Source organism: Chamaea fasciata, unplaced genomic scaffold (genome assembly GCF_029207755.1).
Source record: "Chamaea fasciata isolate MVZ Bird 193981 ecotype frontalis unplaced genomic scaffold, bChaFas1.0.hap1 SCAF_20, whole genome shotgun sequence".
Lineage (NCBI taxonomy): Eukaryota > Metazoa > Chordata > Aves > Passeriformes > Sylviidae > Chamaea > Chamaea fasciata.
The window spans coordinates 2524028-2540988 of record NW_027094105.1 but is presented as its reverse complement, the minus strand read 5'-3'; the positions used below and the strand labels follow the sequence as shown (position 1 = coordinate 2540988).

The 16961-nt window shown below is 62.3% G+C and overlaps 2 protein-coding genes across 3 annotated transcripts in view; one reads left to right on the top strand and one right to left on the bottom strand.

Annotated features, from left to right (window-relative positions):
* The window catches only part of NIBAN2 (niban apoptosis regulator 2), a 30042-nt gene extending 18625 nt beyond the window's left edge, over window positions 1–11417 (top strand). Inside the window, exons 5-14 of the mRNA XM_066201052.1 lie at window positions 81–248; window positions 4026–4141; window positions 4230–4334; window positions 5953–6115; window positions 6466–6653; window positions 6815–6970; window positions 7645–7761; window positions 8228–8335; window positions 8447–8558; window positions 9014–11417. Coding sequence (XP_066057149.1) covers window positions 81–248; window positions 4026–4141; window positions 4230–4334; window positions 5953–6115; window positions 6466–6653; window positions 6815–6970; window positions 7645–7761; window positions 8228–8335; window positions 8447–8558; window positions 9014–10209 — 2429 coding nt within the window. The 3' untranslated portion in view covers window positions 10210–11417. The remainder of the gene's footprint in view (window positions 1–80; window positions 249–4025; window positions 4142–4229; window positions 4335–5952; window positions 6116–6465; window positions 6654–6814; window positions 6971–7644; window positions 7762–8227; window positions 8336–8446; window positions 8559–9013) is intronic.
* SLC31A2 (solute carrier family 31 member 2) lies at window positions 11368–16584 on the bottom strand. 2 transcript variants are annotated; one of them, XM_066201053.1, is made up of 5 exons: window positions 16418–16584; window positions 15592–15738; window positions 13792–13858; window positions 12796–12964; window positions 11368–12260 (listed from the first exon to the last, which is right to left on the bottom strand). In XM_066201053.1, exons 2-5 carry the CDS (start codon window positions 15649–15651, stop codon window positions 12092–12094), a joined length of 465 nt encoding a protein of 154 aa, XP_066057150.1. In that variant the 5' UTR covers window positions 15652–15738; window positions 16418–16584; the 3' UTR covers window positions 11368–12091. The 2 variants fall into 2 exon arrangements, with proteins under 2 accessions (XP_066057150.1, XP_066057151.1); XM_066201054.1 differs by lacking the exon at window positions 15592–15738.
* Between the last annotated feature and the right edge of the window lie 377 nt (window positions 16585–16961).

The window sequence follows — 16961 nt, the reverse complement described above, 5'->3', positions numbered from 1 at the left end:
TCTGTGTGTCCCTGCTGGACACCCCCAACCCTGCAGCTTCCCCATCCGCGTCCCCTCAAACCATCCCCGCTTTTCCGCAGGTGTGACCCCGAAATCCGGGCACTCTCCCATCCTGAAGTGCCCCACGGATTTCCCTCTGATCCTGTGGCACCCCTATGCCCGGCATTACTATTTCTGTGTGATGACGGGCAAGGAGCAGGAGAAGTGGCGGGCGGTGTTCCAGGACTGCGTGCGGCACTGCAACAACGGTGAGTGACACCTGGGGACACATCTGCGTCCCCTGCTCCACACTGGGACCCTGCAGGGGCCACGCTGGGGGTTTTGGGTGGAGGGGGATGGTTTGGAGCTCATGAGGAGGATTTGGGTGGGAGTTGTTTGGTAATTTTGGAGAAAGGAAAGATCGGAGGATATTCTGAAGGGGCTCCAGGAGAGCTGGAGAGGGACTGGGGACAAGGGATGGAGGGACAGGACACAGGGAATGGCTTCCCACTGCCAGAGGGCAGGGCTGGATGGGATCTTGGGCAGGAATTGTTCCCTGGGAGGGTGTTGAGGCCCTGGCACAGGGTGCCCAGAGCAGCTGTGGCTGCCCCTGGATCCCTGGCAGTGCCCAAGGCCAGGCTGGACATTGGGCTGGAGCAGCCTGGGACAGTGGGAGGTGTCCCTGCCATGGCAGGGGGTGGCACTGGATGATTTTAAGGTCCTTTCCAACCCAATCTACTCTGGGATTCCATGACTGAGCATCTCATCAATGCCAGCACCACCCCCAGCTCCCTGCAGCCTCCCTGTGCCCGGCTCCATGCTCTGCCCATGAGGATACCCGGCCAGGGAAGTATTGCCAGGAGTCAGCACAGAGCCCGGCTCCAGAGCTGCCCTGATGCCTATTTCCCACCCTGAGGGAGAAAATATTCGTTAATTAAAGCCATCAAACCCCAGACTCCTCCAAGGGCTGCCAGGGCCGTGGGCAGGGGGTGCAGGGCTGTGCAGCCGGGACGAGGCAGGACCTGCCTCCCACGTCAGTGATACTCTGGCAGGAAAACACGATTTTCCTGCTTGGCTGTGGCCTGGGCACTCCTGGGCCGAGCCCCAGGTCCTGGCCGTGCTTGGGATGGTGAGAAATTTCCTGAGGAAGGTGGTGCCAGAGCTGAAACCTGATCAAAATCGGGTGGTTGAGTGGGCATTTTAGACACTGCCCAGTTTCTAAATGCTTCTTTCATTCCTGGGAACTCGGGGGAGCCTCAGTTTTGCCTCAGTTTTGCCAGAGCTGCTGTAATAGGGTGGGATCTGGAGCCTAGGTTGCACTGAGGGTTTCCATCCTCCCATGTTGGATTGAATCTCCTGAAAAACTGCTCTCTACCTTTTTATTTTGTGCTGGGGGGTCTCTGAGCCTGTTGGGCTGAATGTGCCCCCTCAGTCCAAGCAGGGCCTGGGCTCCTTTGTGTGGGGCTGGATGCTGTGACCCCTCATCCCCCTGAGGATCATTTCTGGGTGAGCTCAGCACCCCAGAACCCCCCGTGCTGGCTGGACCAGCACTGTGAGCAAAACCAGCTCTGGATAAAAGAGGAATTGACCTCCTGCTAACAACCCCCCAATTTTTATCTCTAATTGCCCCTACCACCTGCTGGGTGCTGCTGTGGGACACAGGGAGGTGTGAGCCCCTCTGCCAGCCAAGGTTATGCCAGAAAATCCTCTCCTCCCTGTCCTTCTCCTCAGCATGTGATGGAAACCCTTCCCAAGTGGGCAGTGGCCAAGGAGGGCTCGGTGCCGGGACTTCTGCATTCCTGCAGCCCAGATTTGTCTGTGACATTGTTCTTCCTGCCCCTCTCTGCTCCTGGGAGCTCCAGGATCCTGTTTCATATTCCATGAAGGCTCTTTTGTTGTTGTAAAGCACTTGAGGTTGTTTGGGTTTTTTTTTTTTCCTCCCTAAATTAGAGGCTCTGTTTCTGCCTCTGGTTGTGATTCGTGTGGGAATTTTCAGCTCCTGTTCTCAGCCTGTGTTTGTGTAACAGCAGCTCCTCTGTAAGGACAGGGGATGTGCAGCTCTGTTCCTCACACGGGGTCAGCCTGGTGTCCCTGGAGCCGCTGGGTGCTCCAAAACTGTCCCTTGTCCTGTCTGGTGTCACCTGGGGCTGGGCAGTGCCCACCCTGAGGGCTCTGGCCCCTTGTTGCAGGATGGTTTGAGTTAAAAGGGACCTTAAAGCTCATCCAGTGCCACCCCTGCCATGGGCAGGGACACCTCCCACTGTCCCAGGCTGCTCCAACCCCAATGTCCAGCCTGGCCTTGGGCACTGCCAGGGATCCAGGGGCAGCCACAGCCCCTCTGGATAAACTGTGCCAGGGCCTGCCCACCCTCCCAGGGAACAATTCCTGCCCAATCTCCCATCCAGCCCTGCCCTCTGGCAGTGGGAACCCATTCCGTGTCCTGGTACTCCAGGCCCTAAACCACACACTGATGGAGGAAACTCATTACATTTGCCCTGTGGAGTGACATGGGGGTCACTTGTACCAGCCTTGCCTGGACAGGGTCCAGGGCTGGGGACACACTCAGGGATGTCCCAGGCTCAGCCTTGGGAAGATTCTTTGGAGAGAAAATCCTGCCCCAGGCCCTGTAGGGACAGAAGGTAAGAAGTTTTCCCGCCTGGGAGGGGATCTGAGCTCCCAGGAGCTGTGGATGGAGCAGCACCAACCCCTGGGAGCTCAGCCCAGCTCTGGCTCCCACCAAAGACTGAGAAAGGAACAGATTTAACTTTCTCAGTGGTTTCGGTTTTTTTAATTTTTTTTTCCCCCGATTATTAAGCTGCCCCTTAGCAAAAGCTGCTTAGGCTTGGAGTTAATTGTAATCACCTTAGAGAAGTTTGTATGCAGAGAGATCTGCTCAGTGCCCCGGGCTGTCCCTCTGGGACACCTGGCCGTGTCCCCAGCACTGCCAGCTGGCGTGGGACATGTCAGCACTGCAGGGATGATCCCTGGAGCCTCCCAGCAGGGTCACCCCGGCTCAGATCCCACCCTGACCCCTCCTCCGGGCACGGGGAGGGACTGGGGGTGGAGGGTTCTCTCCCAGGGGAGTTTGCCTGTCTGGCAGGGACAAGGCAGGGACACGCATGGGACAGGTGGGAGAGCTCCCAGGCTGTGCTGCCTGCCCGCTGTCCTCATCTCCTCGCTGCGGAGGCTCCCAGCCCTGCCCCTCCTCCCGATGGCTGCTGTGGCACGGTGGGGGTGACACCTGAGCCCCCCTCGTGCTGCAGTGACCCACCCCGGGCCAGCCTGGCCCTGACCCACTCCTGAGGCCTCTTGGCCACTTTCCTCTTCCTTCCAAGCCACGCTGCTCGCCACAGAGCCCCTCTTCCTCCAGCCCCCACAGCTGGCCCATCCCACAGTGCTGGGGGCTCACGGGGTGCCGTGTGGTGTTGGGGGTCACTGAAGCCCCCATCCTGGTGAGCCCCTGCTCCTGCTGTGTCTTTGGAAAGGTCCCTGTGCACTGTTTGGGGTCCCCGAGCCCCCAGGTCCCTGTGCACTGTTTGGGGTCACCGAGCCCCCAGGTCCCTGTGCACTATTTGGGGTCACCGAGCCCCCAGGTCCCTGTGCACTGTTTGGGGTCACCGAGCCCCCAGGTCCCTGTGCACTATTTGGGGTCACCGAGCCCCCAGGTCCCTGTGCACTGTTTGGGGTCACCGAGCCCCCAGGTCCCTGTGCACTGTTTGGGGTCCCCGAGCCCCCAGGTCCCTGTGCACTGTTTGGGGTCACCGAGCCCCCCATCCTACCCATCCCCTGCTCCCGGGTGCCTCCTCACCCTCGGGGTGGCTCTGGAGGGGATCACTCTGGATGTAGCAGGAGCCCCCCAACCACTGCTGTCCCCAGCCGTGTCAGGGACAGTGGCTTGGGACAGGATCCCCCAATCCCGGTGACGGCCCTGGGGGCTTGCACGGGCCCGAGGGTGCGGGGGAACCACACAAAGGTGGGCTGGGGGTGCTGGGCTGCCCCTCATTCCCAGCTCCAGGCTGCTCACTCGTTCCCACATCCCCTCGCAGGGATCTCCGAGGACTCCCGGGTGGAGGCTCCAGCCTTCACGGACGCCATCCGCATGTACCGGCAGTCCCGGGAGCAGTACGGCACCTGGGACATGCTCTGCGGGAACGAGACCCAGGTGAGCCCCGCAGCCCCGGCCCGGGGTGGGAGCGGGGCGGGGGGGAGGGGGGCTGAGCAGCCTCCCCAAAAACCTCCTGCCTCCGCAGGTCCTGAGCAACCTGGTGATGGAGGAGCTGCTCCCCGAGCTGAGGAGCGCCATCGGGCCCCGGCTGAAGGGCAAAGCCCCGGAGCGCCAGCGGACCTGGATCCAGGTGTGGGGTTGCCCGGGGGGGTCCCCTGGTCCCTGCTGGGCTCGGTGCCCACCGGCTGCGCCGCCCCCTTCTCCCGGCCCCCTCCAAAGAATCCGTCCTTTCTCCGCAATGGCTTTTTAAAGCTCTTTCCGTGCCCCTGCCCGGCCCTGCCCGGCCCCGCCCGCGTCCCTGGGGCCAGGGAAGCGAACCGGAGGAAGCCCAGCCCCGGAGCGGAGCCCGTCCTGGCTAAATTTAGCGAGCCATTTTTAGAGCAGCGCGGGCTAAATCCAGCCCAAACCCTTGCGAAAGACTGAGGGCTCTTCAGAGCTGCCTGCTAAAACCTTAAACCCCGATAGATAATTACCACCAGGCTCGTAATGGGCCACTTGAGCGGTCTGAAAACACACAAACGCTGCTTTTCCAGTAGCTGTGGTCGCTGGGAAGCCCGGGGGAGGGAGGAGGGGAAGGAAGGGCTCTGCATCCTGCCAGTCCCGCCAGCCCCAAAATCGCCGCCTCTGGCAGCAAAGTGAGCGTGAAGCCTCAGCCAGCGGCCCCATCCTGCTCAGGAGGCTGGCTCCGGGACCCCAGGAAGGGTGAGCAGGGCCGGGAACAGATTTCAGGGTGGTCTGAGGCTCTCCTGCTTGGACCACCACTGTCCCTGGACTGCTGCTATCCCTGAACCACCAGCATCTCCAGCCCTGCAGCATCCCCCAGCCCTGCAGCATCCCCCAGCCCTGCAGCATCCCCCAGCCCTGCAGCATCCTCCAGCCCTGCAGCATCCCCAGCCCTGCAGCATCCTCCAGCCCTGCAGCATCCTCCAGCCCTGCAGCATCCCCAGCCCTGCAGCATCCCCCAGCCCTGCAGCATCCCCAGCCCTGCAGCATCCCCCAGACCTGCAGCATCCCCCGGCCCTGCAGCATCCCCAGCCCTGCAGGATCCCCCAGCCCTGCAGCATCCCCCAGCCCTGCAGCATCCCCCAGCCCTGCAGCATCCCCAGCCCTGCAGGATCCCCAGCCCTGCAGGATCCCCCAGCCCTGCAGGATCCCCAGCCCTGCAGGATCCCCAGCCCTGCAGCATCCCCCAGACCTGCAGCATCCCCCGGCCCTGCAGCATCCCCCGGCCCTGCAGCATCCCCCGGCCCTGCAGCATCCCCTGGCCCTGCAGCATCCCCCGGCCCTGCAGCATCCCCCGGCCCTGCAGCATCCCCCGGCCCTGCAGCATCCTCCAGACCTGCAGCATCCTCCAGACCTGCAGCATCCCCCGGCCCTGCAGCATCCTCCAGCCCTGCAGCATTCCCAGCCCTGCAGCATTCCCAGACCTGCAACATTTCCAGATCTGCACATCCCCCAGACCTGCAGCATTCCCAGATCTGCAGCATCCCCAGACTTGCAGCATCCCCAGCCCTGCCCTGCGCACCTCTCTGCCCCTCCAGCACCCCTTGGAAGCAGTTTCTGCGCTGCAGGAGCTCCATCTCCCCCAGCTGGAGGGTCCCTGGTGTGGAAACCCCTGCCAGGCTGTGGGGAAGGGTCCTGTCAGGGCACAGCTCAGCGGGTCCTGCAGCCGGCTGGTGCTGCAGGTGCTGGTTGGGGGTGCAGCTGGAGGCGTGGGGGGTCTCTGACCCCCCCACCTGTGCCCCCAGGTGTCGGATGCTGTCTATAGGATGGTCTATGAGCTGGCCAAGGCGCAGTACGACGCAGCAGTGGCCAGGTGTGAGCAGGAGAGGCCACAGCTGGAGAGCACCATCCGCACGGACATGGACCAGATCATCACCTCCAAGGAGCACCTGGCCAGCAAGATCCGAGGTACAGCCTGCAGGGATTCAGAGAGATGTGTGGGTGTGCCCACGGCTCCTGGGGTGGCTGTTCCCAGCCCCTGGCACCCTTGGGGGTGCATGTCCTCACTGTCATTGTCCCAGGAGGTCGGGGACAAGGCGGGCAGTCCCCCCCAGGTGTGGCAGTGGGGCAGGAATGGGTTCAGTACCCACCAGGGGCACTGTGCAGGAACTCCTTGTGTTGTCATGAAAGGGAGAGACTCCTCCTGGACATGTCTGGGAGCAGGGGCAGCTCCTCCTCCCTGCGGTGGGTTTAGGATGTGACGAGAAGGGCTGGAAGGACAGAGGAGCCTCACCATCCCTATCCCTGCTCTCCCCCAGCCTTCGTCCTGCCCAAGGCAGAGGTCTGTGTCCGTAACCACGTCCAGCCCTACATCTCCTCCATCCTGGAGGCCCTGATGACCCCCACCAGCCAGGGCTTCGCCGAGGTGCGGGAGGTGTTCTTCAAGGAGGTCACCGACATGAACATGAACGTGGTCAATGAGGGTGGCCTGGAGAAGCTGGTGGAGGTGAGACCTGCTGGTGCTCCTTGCCAGCTTAGGGGTGACAGGGCCAGCCCTGCTGCCACCCCCAGCACTGGGGGACCCCAGGCTGAGAAGATTCCACCCATGTGGGGTGGAGTGTCCCTGCCCTGAGTCCGTGGAAGGGCTGAGCTTGGCTTTGTCCCCAGTACATGGAGAAGCTCTCCCACCTGGCCTTCCACCCCGTGAAGATGCAGTCGTGCTATGACAAGATGGACCAGCTGAAACTGGAGGGTCTGCAGCAGCGATTCGATGTCTCCAGCACATCTGTCTTCAAGCAGAGGGCCCAGATCCACATGAGACAGGTGGGGTGGGGACCAGGGTCCTCCCCTGTCCCCCTGGGCTGGGCACAGAGGTTTGGGGAGCCCAGGCTGGTCTGGCCCAGGCTGGGATGTCTCTGCTGGCTCGAAGGGTGGCTGATGGAGCCCCTTTGGTCTGGAGCCCATGGTGGGCTTGGACATCCTCCACAGCTGCCCCACTGGCACCAGCAAGGCCAGTAAGGCAATTCTGATCCAGCCTGACCTGGAGTGGGGTGTAGGAGGATGAGGGGGTGCAACACCAGCCTCGAGCAACCTCCTCTCCCAACACCCTTGATCCTCGGGGCGATGCTGTGGATGCCACGCTGGGATGTCAGGGACGTCTCCAGAGTGAAGGCTCTCTGCCTGTTGGATACTGGGCAGGAATTGTTCCTTGGCAGGGTGGGCAGGCCCTGGCACAGGGTGCCCAGAGCAGCTGTGCCTGCCCCTGGATCCCTGGCAGTGCCCAAGGCCAGGCTGGACATTGGGGCTTGGAGCAGCCTGGGACAGTGGGAGGTGTCCCTGCCATGGCAGGGGTGACACTGGATGATCTTTAAGGTCCTTCCCACCCCAGACCAGAGTGGGGTTCTGTGCTAAGTCTGATCTCGGTGTGGCAGTGCCCCAAGAGCCCCCTGTCCCCCCTCTGTGTGCCCCCCACGCTGACCACATGTCTCTGGCCACAGCAAATGGATGATGCCGTGTACACCTTTGAGACCCTGCTGCACCAGGAGCTGGGCAAGCTGCAGGGCAAGGACGACCTCTGCAAGTCCATCCAGCGCATCCTTGAGAGGGTGCTCAAGGTGAGGCAGCTGTCCAGGGCCTTTGGTGGCCTTTGGTGGCCTTTGGTGGCCTTGTTCCTTGGCCAGGGAAGAGGTCAGGAGTGTTGTTACCTATTTCTACCGAAGTCTTCCGGGGAAATACTTCTTTATATTGAGGTTTTCATGGATTTTTCTGGGGGCAGGCAAGTGGGAAATCACCTGGAGGAGCCAAGTCCCCTCTGACCACTTCTGTAAAAGCCCCCCAGGGTTCAGACTGGCCCCCAAACCCTCCTGCAGGCAGCAGGGGAAGAGCTGGCTCCTACCCGGGCTCAGAAACACTGGGAAGCAGCTGGGGAGAGGGATGTGAGGCCAGAGGGATGTGAGGCCAGAGGGGTCTGTTCATGCCTGTGCAAATGGGTCAGGGGGAAAATCTCAGGGGTTTGTGCCTATGGGCAGGGGCTGCCAGCCCACAGCCCTCAGTGACCTGGGGCACCCTCTCACCCCGCAGAAATTTGACTACGACAGCAGCACCGTGAGGAAGAAGTTCTTCAGGGAGGCCCTGCTGCAGATCACCATCCCCTTCCTGCTGAAAAAGCTGGCACCCACCTGCAAGGGGGTAAGAGAGAAAAGTTTGGGGTGCAGGGAAGGATTGTCCACCCCTGTGGAGGGGCTGGAGCATCCATTCCCCCCCCAGTCTGCTGGGCTGAGCCACCTCTCCCCCTGGCAGGAATTGGCCAAGTTCCAGGAGCTGATCTTCGAGGACTTTGCCAGCTTCATCCTGGTGGAGAACACCTACGAGGAGGTGGTGCTGCAGTCGGTGATGAAAGACATCATGCAAGGTAGGGCCTGTGGCACCTGTGAGGACAGGGTGACCCTCTGCAGGGTCCTGTGGCACCTGTGTGAGGAGGGGCTGACCCTCTGCAGGGTGCTGGGGGCTGTGTGAGGACAGGGTGACCCTCTGCAGGGTGCCGGGGGGGTCTGAGGAGGGATGATCCCATTCAGGAGATCAGCTTGGACTACATGAGGTGGGGTGACCTTGTACAGAGTGCTGGGGACTCTACAAGAAGGGGTGACCCCGTTCAGGGTGTTGAGGACTCTCTAAGGAGGGATGACTCCGTGCAGGTGCTGGGGCTGCCCCAGAAGCAGCTTTCCCAGCTGCCTTCCCCGCGGCAGGGCTGAGCGGTGGGTGGGACGCTGACCCCTCCGCCCAGCTCCAGCCCCTCTCCCATCACCCACGGGGCGGGCTGGGCGCCGTGCCCCGTCCCAGCGGTGACCCGCCCCTCCCTGTCCCCAGCCGTGAAGGAGGCGGCCGTGCAGCGCAAGCACAACCTGTACCGGGACAGCATGGTGATGCACAACAGCGATCCCAACCTGCACCTGCTGGGGGAGGGCCTGCCCATCGACTGGAGCGAGGAGTACAGCGGGCAGCCCGAGGCCGAGCCGGCGGCCGAGCGGCGCCGCAGGGCCAAGCAGGTGGTGTCGGTCATCCAGGACGACGAGGGCGCCCTGCCCTACGGCGCCGAGGCGCTGCTGCAGCCCGGCTCCCCCGAGCCGCGGGAGGCGGAGGAGGCACGGCCCGGGGTGCCCCCCAGCCCCCCGGATGCGGTGAAGGAGATCCGGGAGGCGCTGGCACGGGAGAGCCTCGGGGATGGCGCGGGGGAGCGGCTGATGAACGGCACCGACGGCAGCGCTGCCGGCGAGGAGCGGGCGCTGCTGGCGGGGGCTGCCCGGGGGGATGTCACACAGCAAGGCCCGGCCCGAGACGGGGACGGCGTGCACGCTGCGGCATCGCCAGCACCTGCCGCTGAGGTCCCAGCAGGGACTGGGAGAGAATGTGTCACACCGGCATCGTCACCTGTCCCTGGAGCCGAGGGCCCAGCAGGGACTGGCACACGTGTCACACCAGCATCGTCACCTGTCCCTGGAGCCGAGGCCCCGTCAGGAGCTGGGACACGCCGGGCTGCACCAGCACCGCCTGTGCCTGGAGCTGAGGTGTCATCAGGGGGGCAGTGTGCCACACCAGCATTGTCACCTGTTGGAGCTGAGGTCCCATCAGGGACTGGGAGAGAACATCCTGCACCAGCATCACCTGTTCCCAGAGCTGATGTCCCCTCAGAGGCTGAGGTGCCACATGCCACACCAAGATCATCCGTGCCAGCGTCCCCCGTGTCTGGAGCTGATGTCCCCTCAGGGGCTGAAGTGCCCCACGTCACACCAAGATCATCAGTGCCGCCATCACCTGTGCCCAGAGCGGATGTCCCACCAGAGGCTGAGGTGCCACACGTCACACCAAGATCATCCGTGCCAGCGTCCCCCGTGCCCGGAGCTGACCCGCCATCGGTGTCCAGCGTGCCCCACGTCACAGCAGCACCACCCGGAGGCCAGAGCCCACCCCCAGCGTGTCCCCAGAGCAGTGACAAGGAGCCAGGCGAGCACGGGGAGCGCAGGGGCACCACAGAGAGCGGTGAGGGGGTGCAGACTGAGTTCTAGCCCAGCCCCTGCCATGGACTGGCCCCGGGGACACTGGGGCTGGGGAGGGGGAGAGGAGCCCCCGGGATGGAGAGCAGCAGCACGGGAGAGGGAGGGGATGGGGACACCGAGACCTTACTGCCTAACGGGGGCTGCCCACAGCCACAGCCCCGGCTGGCTCGCACTGGGGTGGCCCCAGCTGGGCACGGGGCATCCCCTGCGCTCTGCTCTGTCCTTCTTCTGCCTTCTTTTCTTTTCTACTGAGGAGATGCTTTACCGAAGAGCTTTATCTGCCCCCCCCACACCACTGCCTGGGGCTGCTGGGGGGGCTGGCACTGGCCCTGCTGAGGGTGGGTGTGGGGGACACTCCTGGCTGTCCCCAGGGTTGTGCCTGCCCCAGTCCGGGGCCTTTCCTGGGATCCTGCCCACTGCCATCCCACCCGGGGGTGTCCCTGGGAGCACCAGTGGGAGCAGGGGCTGCAGGGATGATGGAAAACAGGATGGGAAATGGGAACACAACAGGGACAGGAACACTGGGGGGCTTCAGCCACTGCCGAGGGGAGAGCGCTGGGACTGGCATGGACTGCTGGTGCCCAGGCTGGGCTTATACACCCAGGCCGGGCTCACAGTACCCAGGCCGGGCTTACAGCACCCAGAGCCCACCCCAGCCATCCTCAGCCCAGGATCTTCCAGGAGCTATTTTAAGTTCAGAGTTAAATCTCTGGGGGAAGGTGGCACTCACGCCGTGTCCCAGCTGTGCCTGGCAGGACTGGGATAATTCCAGGCTCAGCTCGCTGTGCAGTGGACAGATCCCAGCCCCTCCCTCCAGCTCTCCTCAGCACCTTCCATGGATGGTTTCTCCAGCTTTGCAGGTTTTGGCACGTGGCTGAGCAGGGGTTTGCTGAGCCCCCCACAGGGCTGGGGACAGGACTGCTGCAGCCCCACAGAGTGATGCCAAAAGCCCTGGAGGTGCTGGGGGTCTGCAGGACTCCTGGCTTGGACACCTGGAGCAGGGACCAGCACCCCGACACCCCCCTGTGCTTAGGCGCCACCGTTCCTGCCTCAGAAGGGGGGTGCCCAGCCTAACCCACTCAGGGGGGGCCCCCCTCAAAGTGCCTTTCTCTGTGAACTTCAAACCTGTCTCTTCCAGGATATTTTATTAAGAAAGTTATACAAATGTTTAAAGATATGCTTATAATAATTAATAAAATGGAAAAGCTTTATTTAAAGCCCGAGGAGACTCTCCTTATTCCTGAACCACCTCCCTGGGTAGGGCTGGGGATCCCCAGTCCCACTGTGACCTGGGGCTGTCCCATCCTGAGCCCACCCAGCAGTGACACAAGCCAGGAGCGGAGCTGAGATGATTTTATTCAAAGGGGTGTCCTGAGGAAGCAGCAAGAGGCACCTGGAGCAGCGTTTCCCCCCTGGCACAGCCACTCCACGGCTCAGGGCTGCTCCAGCCCCATCCCTGAAGCGCTGTGCAGGAGCGGGGTGGGGAGGGGGGGGTGGCAGGAGCCCCCCAGTGTCCCCAAAGGCACTGTGTGAAGAGGGGCTTGGTGCAGGGCAGGAGGGCACAGGGGTTCCTGTCCCCAGCTTGTCCCCTCCCCCGGCAAGTCACCGGATCGTTCCCGTTCCAGCCAGGATGAAAAGCAGGGAGGGGGAGGAAATGCAGCACGCCCCTGCTGTCATCACCCGGACAAAGGTCCCTGAGAGCCGGGGGACAGCCACCAGCCGAGGCCACTGCTGGCCATGGGGCCAGCCCCGAGGGCCCCCGGCAAGTCCTTGGGGCTCTGCGTCCCACAGAGCACGGGGACAACGACAGACAGAGCCGGCAGAAGTGACAGCAGCGAGTCCAGACAAAGGAGCAGGAGGTGGGACACGAGTGTCACCACCCAGGGGGGCTCTAGCCCCGGCCCAGCAGCGGGTACACCAGGAAATAGCCCAGCGTGGAGCCCACGATGGCCCCCAGGAAGATCCAGGCGTTGTAGGACATGACAGCCAACATCACCATATAGCCCAGCACCACCTGCACCACGTGGAACAGCGTCTGGCCCACGTGGAACCAAAACCACCTGGGGAAGGAGATGGGAAATGCCATCAGTGAAGGCCTCGGGCAGCTGGAATCGCCTCCCACCCGGAGCCTGGAGTGGCCAGAGGGGGGTCTGGGGAGCAGGGAGAGGGGTGGGGGCGGCAAACAGCAGCTCAGGGGGAAATCCTGCTCCAGAATCAACCAGGCTGGCAGTAAGAGCAGCCTCAGGAATGATCAGGGATTAAAGACAAGAGGAACAAGCCAGGGCTTGGCTCCAAAGGAAGGAACTGCCAGGGCCAGGCTTGTGGGGACTGAGTTGCTGCTTGTGCCCATCCCCAAACCAGCAGGACCCTCCTGCACCCACAGTGGCTCCTGGAGGGGAACATGAGCCTCTAGGCACCACCCTGGACATCTCCCAGAGGATCTGGAGGGGCTGGGCTGCCCTGGAGCCACCTCCCCAGGCTGTACACACCCCCCTTCCCTGGGAGCCCACAACTCCTGCTCACAGCCCTTCTCCCCTCTGTGCTGAGCCCTCCAGGTGGGTGCCAGGGGGGGTCCCTGAGGTGTCCCTGAGGTACCTGCCCTGCGCAGGGTCACTGTCCCCCTGCTGTGGCTCGGTCAGGGCCTCCTGGCTGAGGCTGCGGGGCAGGGCCAGCAGCGCCCGGCGCAGCAGCACGGCCTTGCCCATCTTCACGGCCTCGTAGAGCACGGACAGCAGCAGGATCACCAGCACCGAGAGCACCATCCCTGCAGGGGAGACATCCCGACACTGCCCACGCACAGGGACAGGCTGGAGGGGTGACAGGGGCACAGCAGGGCCCGGCACGGGGTGTTTGGGAATGTCCACGGGGTGAAACTGAGGGCTCCCGGCACTGGGGTTGGGCAGCGGGGTTGTTAAATGTCAGGAAATGGTGTAGTCAGCTTTTGAATTCACAGAATCAGGTTGGAAAAGCCCTTTGAGTCCAAGCTGTGACGTCACCCAACACCACCTTGTCACCCAGACCGTGGCACCGAGTGCCCCATCCAGCCCTTCCTTAAACACCTCCAAGGACAGTGACTCCACCACCTCCCTGGGCAGCCCCTTCCCTTTCTGTGAAGAATTTTTTCCTAATGTCCAGCTTAAACTACTCCTGGCTCAGCTTGAGGGTGTGTCCTCTTGTCCTAGAGAGCTGCTGTGAAACAAATACACAGCTTTGCATCGACTCCACAGAAAACACGGGAGCTGTAACATGACGTTGGCAGAATGAGCAAAACCAGGAAGAAAAGTGTAGAAGTGGGAAGCCGAGCCATCCCTGGGTGATGTGGGGGGCTGCTTCACACAGCTCCCTCTTTGCTGCTCTTGGCTTGGGAGGGTCAACCCCTGCCCGGGGCATGCCCAGGGCACAGCACAGCTCAGCAGGGCTGGGCCTGCCAAAAACTGCTCCAGGAGCTGTGGGGTGGAGGCTGTGAGGAGCCCACAGAGCTCTGCAGTGAGGGGATGGAGGGTCAGGGATGGGTGGAGGGATGGATGGATGGAGGGATGGCTGGATGGATGGATGGATGGATGGATGGATGCCCCAGTGCTGACAGCCTACCTGTGGGGCTGTGGACATTCCAGAAGTCAAAGAGCAGCACCACCGTGTCCGAGAAGTAGAAGGTCATCTGGAAAAGAGGCAGGGGAGGGGCAGTGCTGGAGCCCCTCGGGGGTTGGGTGCCCACACTGTCAGCAGGTCCCTGCAGCCCCACCCCGGGGTGCTCATCTGGGGATTCACCAAATGGTGCAAGCTTTTTCCCCAGCTCTGAAACGGGAAGAGGAACTTGCAGAGACAATCACAGTCACGCTGGCTGGGCTGAACTCTTCCCGTGATCTCCAGCAGGACAATTGTCACCCCCAGCAGCAGCTCCTGTGCCTGTCTGGGCTGTGACAAAAAGCCAGTTTACCCCTGTGACAAAGGGATGAATCTAGGACTTCATCCACGTGGATTTGAGGAGGGAAGGTCCCTGGGAGCAGGTGGAGGCTGAGGGGAAGCTGGTGGGCAAAGCCTCTGCTCCTCTTGCCTCCCAGGGCAGAGAAACCTCCTGCACTGCCAGGACACCCAAAAACTCCACCACCAAGGCACCCAGAGCCACAAGTGTGACCACACAACGACGGGGGACAGGCCCAGGGCTGCCTCCCTGGCAGGGGAGCATCACTCCCAACACTGCCGGGACCTGCAAAGGCACCACCCCTCCTCCCTCCCCCCGCTGGAACAGGAGGAGCAGGAATTGCTCTTGTGCAACATCAGCTGCACAGCTCATCCCCAGCTGCCATGTCTTGCTCAAAAGGTGGAATTTTGTTGGGATTTTCGTGCTCCCTTTGGTGAATCTCTCTAAGAGGAGTTTGTGGAGCTCATGGCCGCTCCTCTCCTGCGTGGATCCGTGTTTGGATCCGTGTTTGGCTGCTCTTTCCTGCCTTTTCCAACACCAGCAGAGGTGACTGACAGGACGAGGCCCGGCCTCAGCCAGAAATACCACCCAATTCCCTGGGGGTGTTGAGGCCACAGCCCGGCTCCAATTACAGCCCTCGGCCCTTGTTACCCAAAGCACATTAGCACATCTAATTGGCTCACCCTTTTAAACCTCCTTTGGCCACAGATTAACGATAATTAGCCTTTAAATGAAGCTATTGCTCCTTTACAGCCTTCACCCACAGGTCTGTAGGTGGTGGAAGGAGCAGGTGACTGTTCTAGGGATGGGGGACAGGAAGAATCAAGAGTCATTAACTTTGGAAAAGCCGTCTAAGATCATGAAAGCCAAACATTAACCCAGCACTGCCAAGGCCTCCACTAAACCCTGTCCCCAAGTGCCACCTCTGTATGTTTTTTGAACAACTCCACCCCTTCCCTGGGCAGCCTGTTCCAGAGATCCAGACAATCCATTCCATTTCCACATGTTTTTGGGTGCCCAGCGTGGGTGTGACACCAAAACGATGCTCCTTGGGCCAACAGCTCCTGTCCTGCAGCAATGCCACACAGAGATTTCTTGGTGGGTGAAGGCCAAGGGGACAAAATCCTAAAAATCCCTGCATTCTTCCCAACAGGGAAGAGCCACCGCTGCCAGGGATGTGCCAGGCTCAGGGATGTTGTTCAGAGGGAGGGGATGCTGTCCTTCCCCACCTGCCCACGCAGCAGGGATGGATTGAGCCCAGGTGAGGCTGCGCACAGCTCCTCCCCCGCAGGAATTCACACCAGGAGGAGAAGCTGCTGGGAAACCTCCCGTGCTCGACGTGCATTTAGGGCTGGACCCGCTGCAGCTTTGGGGTGATTCTTAACAAAACCAGTGGTGCCTGCACAGAGCAGTGCCAGGCTGCAGCCCAGCCTGCTGCTCCAGTCCAGCGGGCATGTCTGATCCCATACCTGGGGATAAAGCTGCCTTCCTGCAGAACCCCAACCCCACACTGGGGATACACTGGCCATGGGGGTGTCCCCAAACTGGGATCCTCCTCGGGACTGGTGTCACCCTCCAGGCCTTGCTGCTGCCGCCAATCCAAGGGGGCTGGGAGCCTCAAACATCAAACAGAACCATGGGAACGGGTTGGGTTGGAAGGGATCTTAAAGCTCCTCTTGTCCCATCTCCTGCCATGGGCAGGGACACCTTCCACTATCCCAGGGTGCTCCAAGCCCCGTCCAACCCGACCCTGGACACTTCCAGGGAAATTTAGAGGAGTTCTGGGGAGATTTATGGGATTCCAGAGGGGATCTTCAGGGTTCCAGGGACATTTAAGGGGTTCCAGAGTGGATTCTCGGGGTTCCAGGGGGATTTAAGGGCATCCAGGGGGATTCGGGTTCCAGGGGAGATTCATGGGGTTCCAAGGGGGAGATTCGTGGTGATCCCAAGGAGAGATCATGGGCTTCCAGAGATATTTAAGGGGTTCCAGGTGGGAACCCCTTATTCATGGGGTTCCAGGGAGATAAACGGGGTTCCAGGGTGGAGTGACAGGGTTCCAGGGTGAAGTGACAGGGTTCCAGTGAGATTCATGGGGTTCCAGGGGGGATTCAGGGGGTCCCAGGAGGGATTCACGGGGTTCCGGGGTGGAATCACGGGGTTCCAGGGGGGCATTTCCGGGGTTCCAGGGAGATTTAAGGAGATCCAAGGCGGAATCACGGGGTTCCAGGGGGGGCTTTCCGGGGTTCCAGGCAGGTCTCCCGGTACCGGCCGCGCCGTGCCCGTCCCGGGGCTCACCTGCATGGTGGCGGCGGCAGCGGGCCCGGCCCGGCCCGTCCCGTCCCCGCCGGCGCTGTCGCTGTCCCGGCGCTGTCGCTGTCCCGGCGATGTTGTTGTCGCGGCGCTGTCGCTGTCGCTGTCGTTGTCCCGGCGCTATCTGGGCGCCGTTGTTGTCGCCGCTGTTGTCGCCGGGGCCGCGCGGGGCTCCCCGGGAGCTGTAGTGCGGGCGGGCCGGGGCGGTCCCGTGTCTGTCCCCTCCTCCCGCAGCCCGTGTGCGGGCTCCGCCGCCGCGGGGACGGCGCGTCCCGGCCCCTGCGCGCTCCGCGGGTTCGCTTTCCCGTCGCTCCCGGCTCCAGCCGCGTTCCCCCCGCCCCGCCCCGCTCCCGCAGCGCAGATAAAGCGCCCAAGGGGTTTTCTGCTGGTGCCCGGAGCGCGGGTGGCACCCGGGGTTTGCACCTTAAAAACGCTGAAAGATTTTTGGGGGTGTTCAGCCTAGAGAGGAGAAGGCTCCAGGGAGAGCTCAGAGCCCCTGCCAGGGCCTAAAGGGACTCCCAGAGAGCTG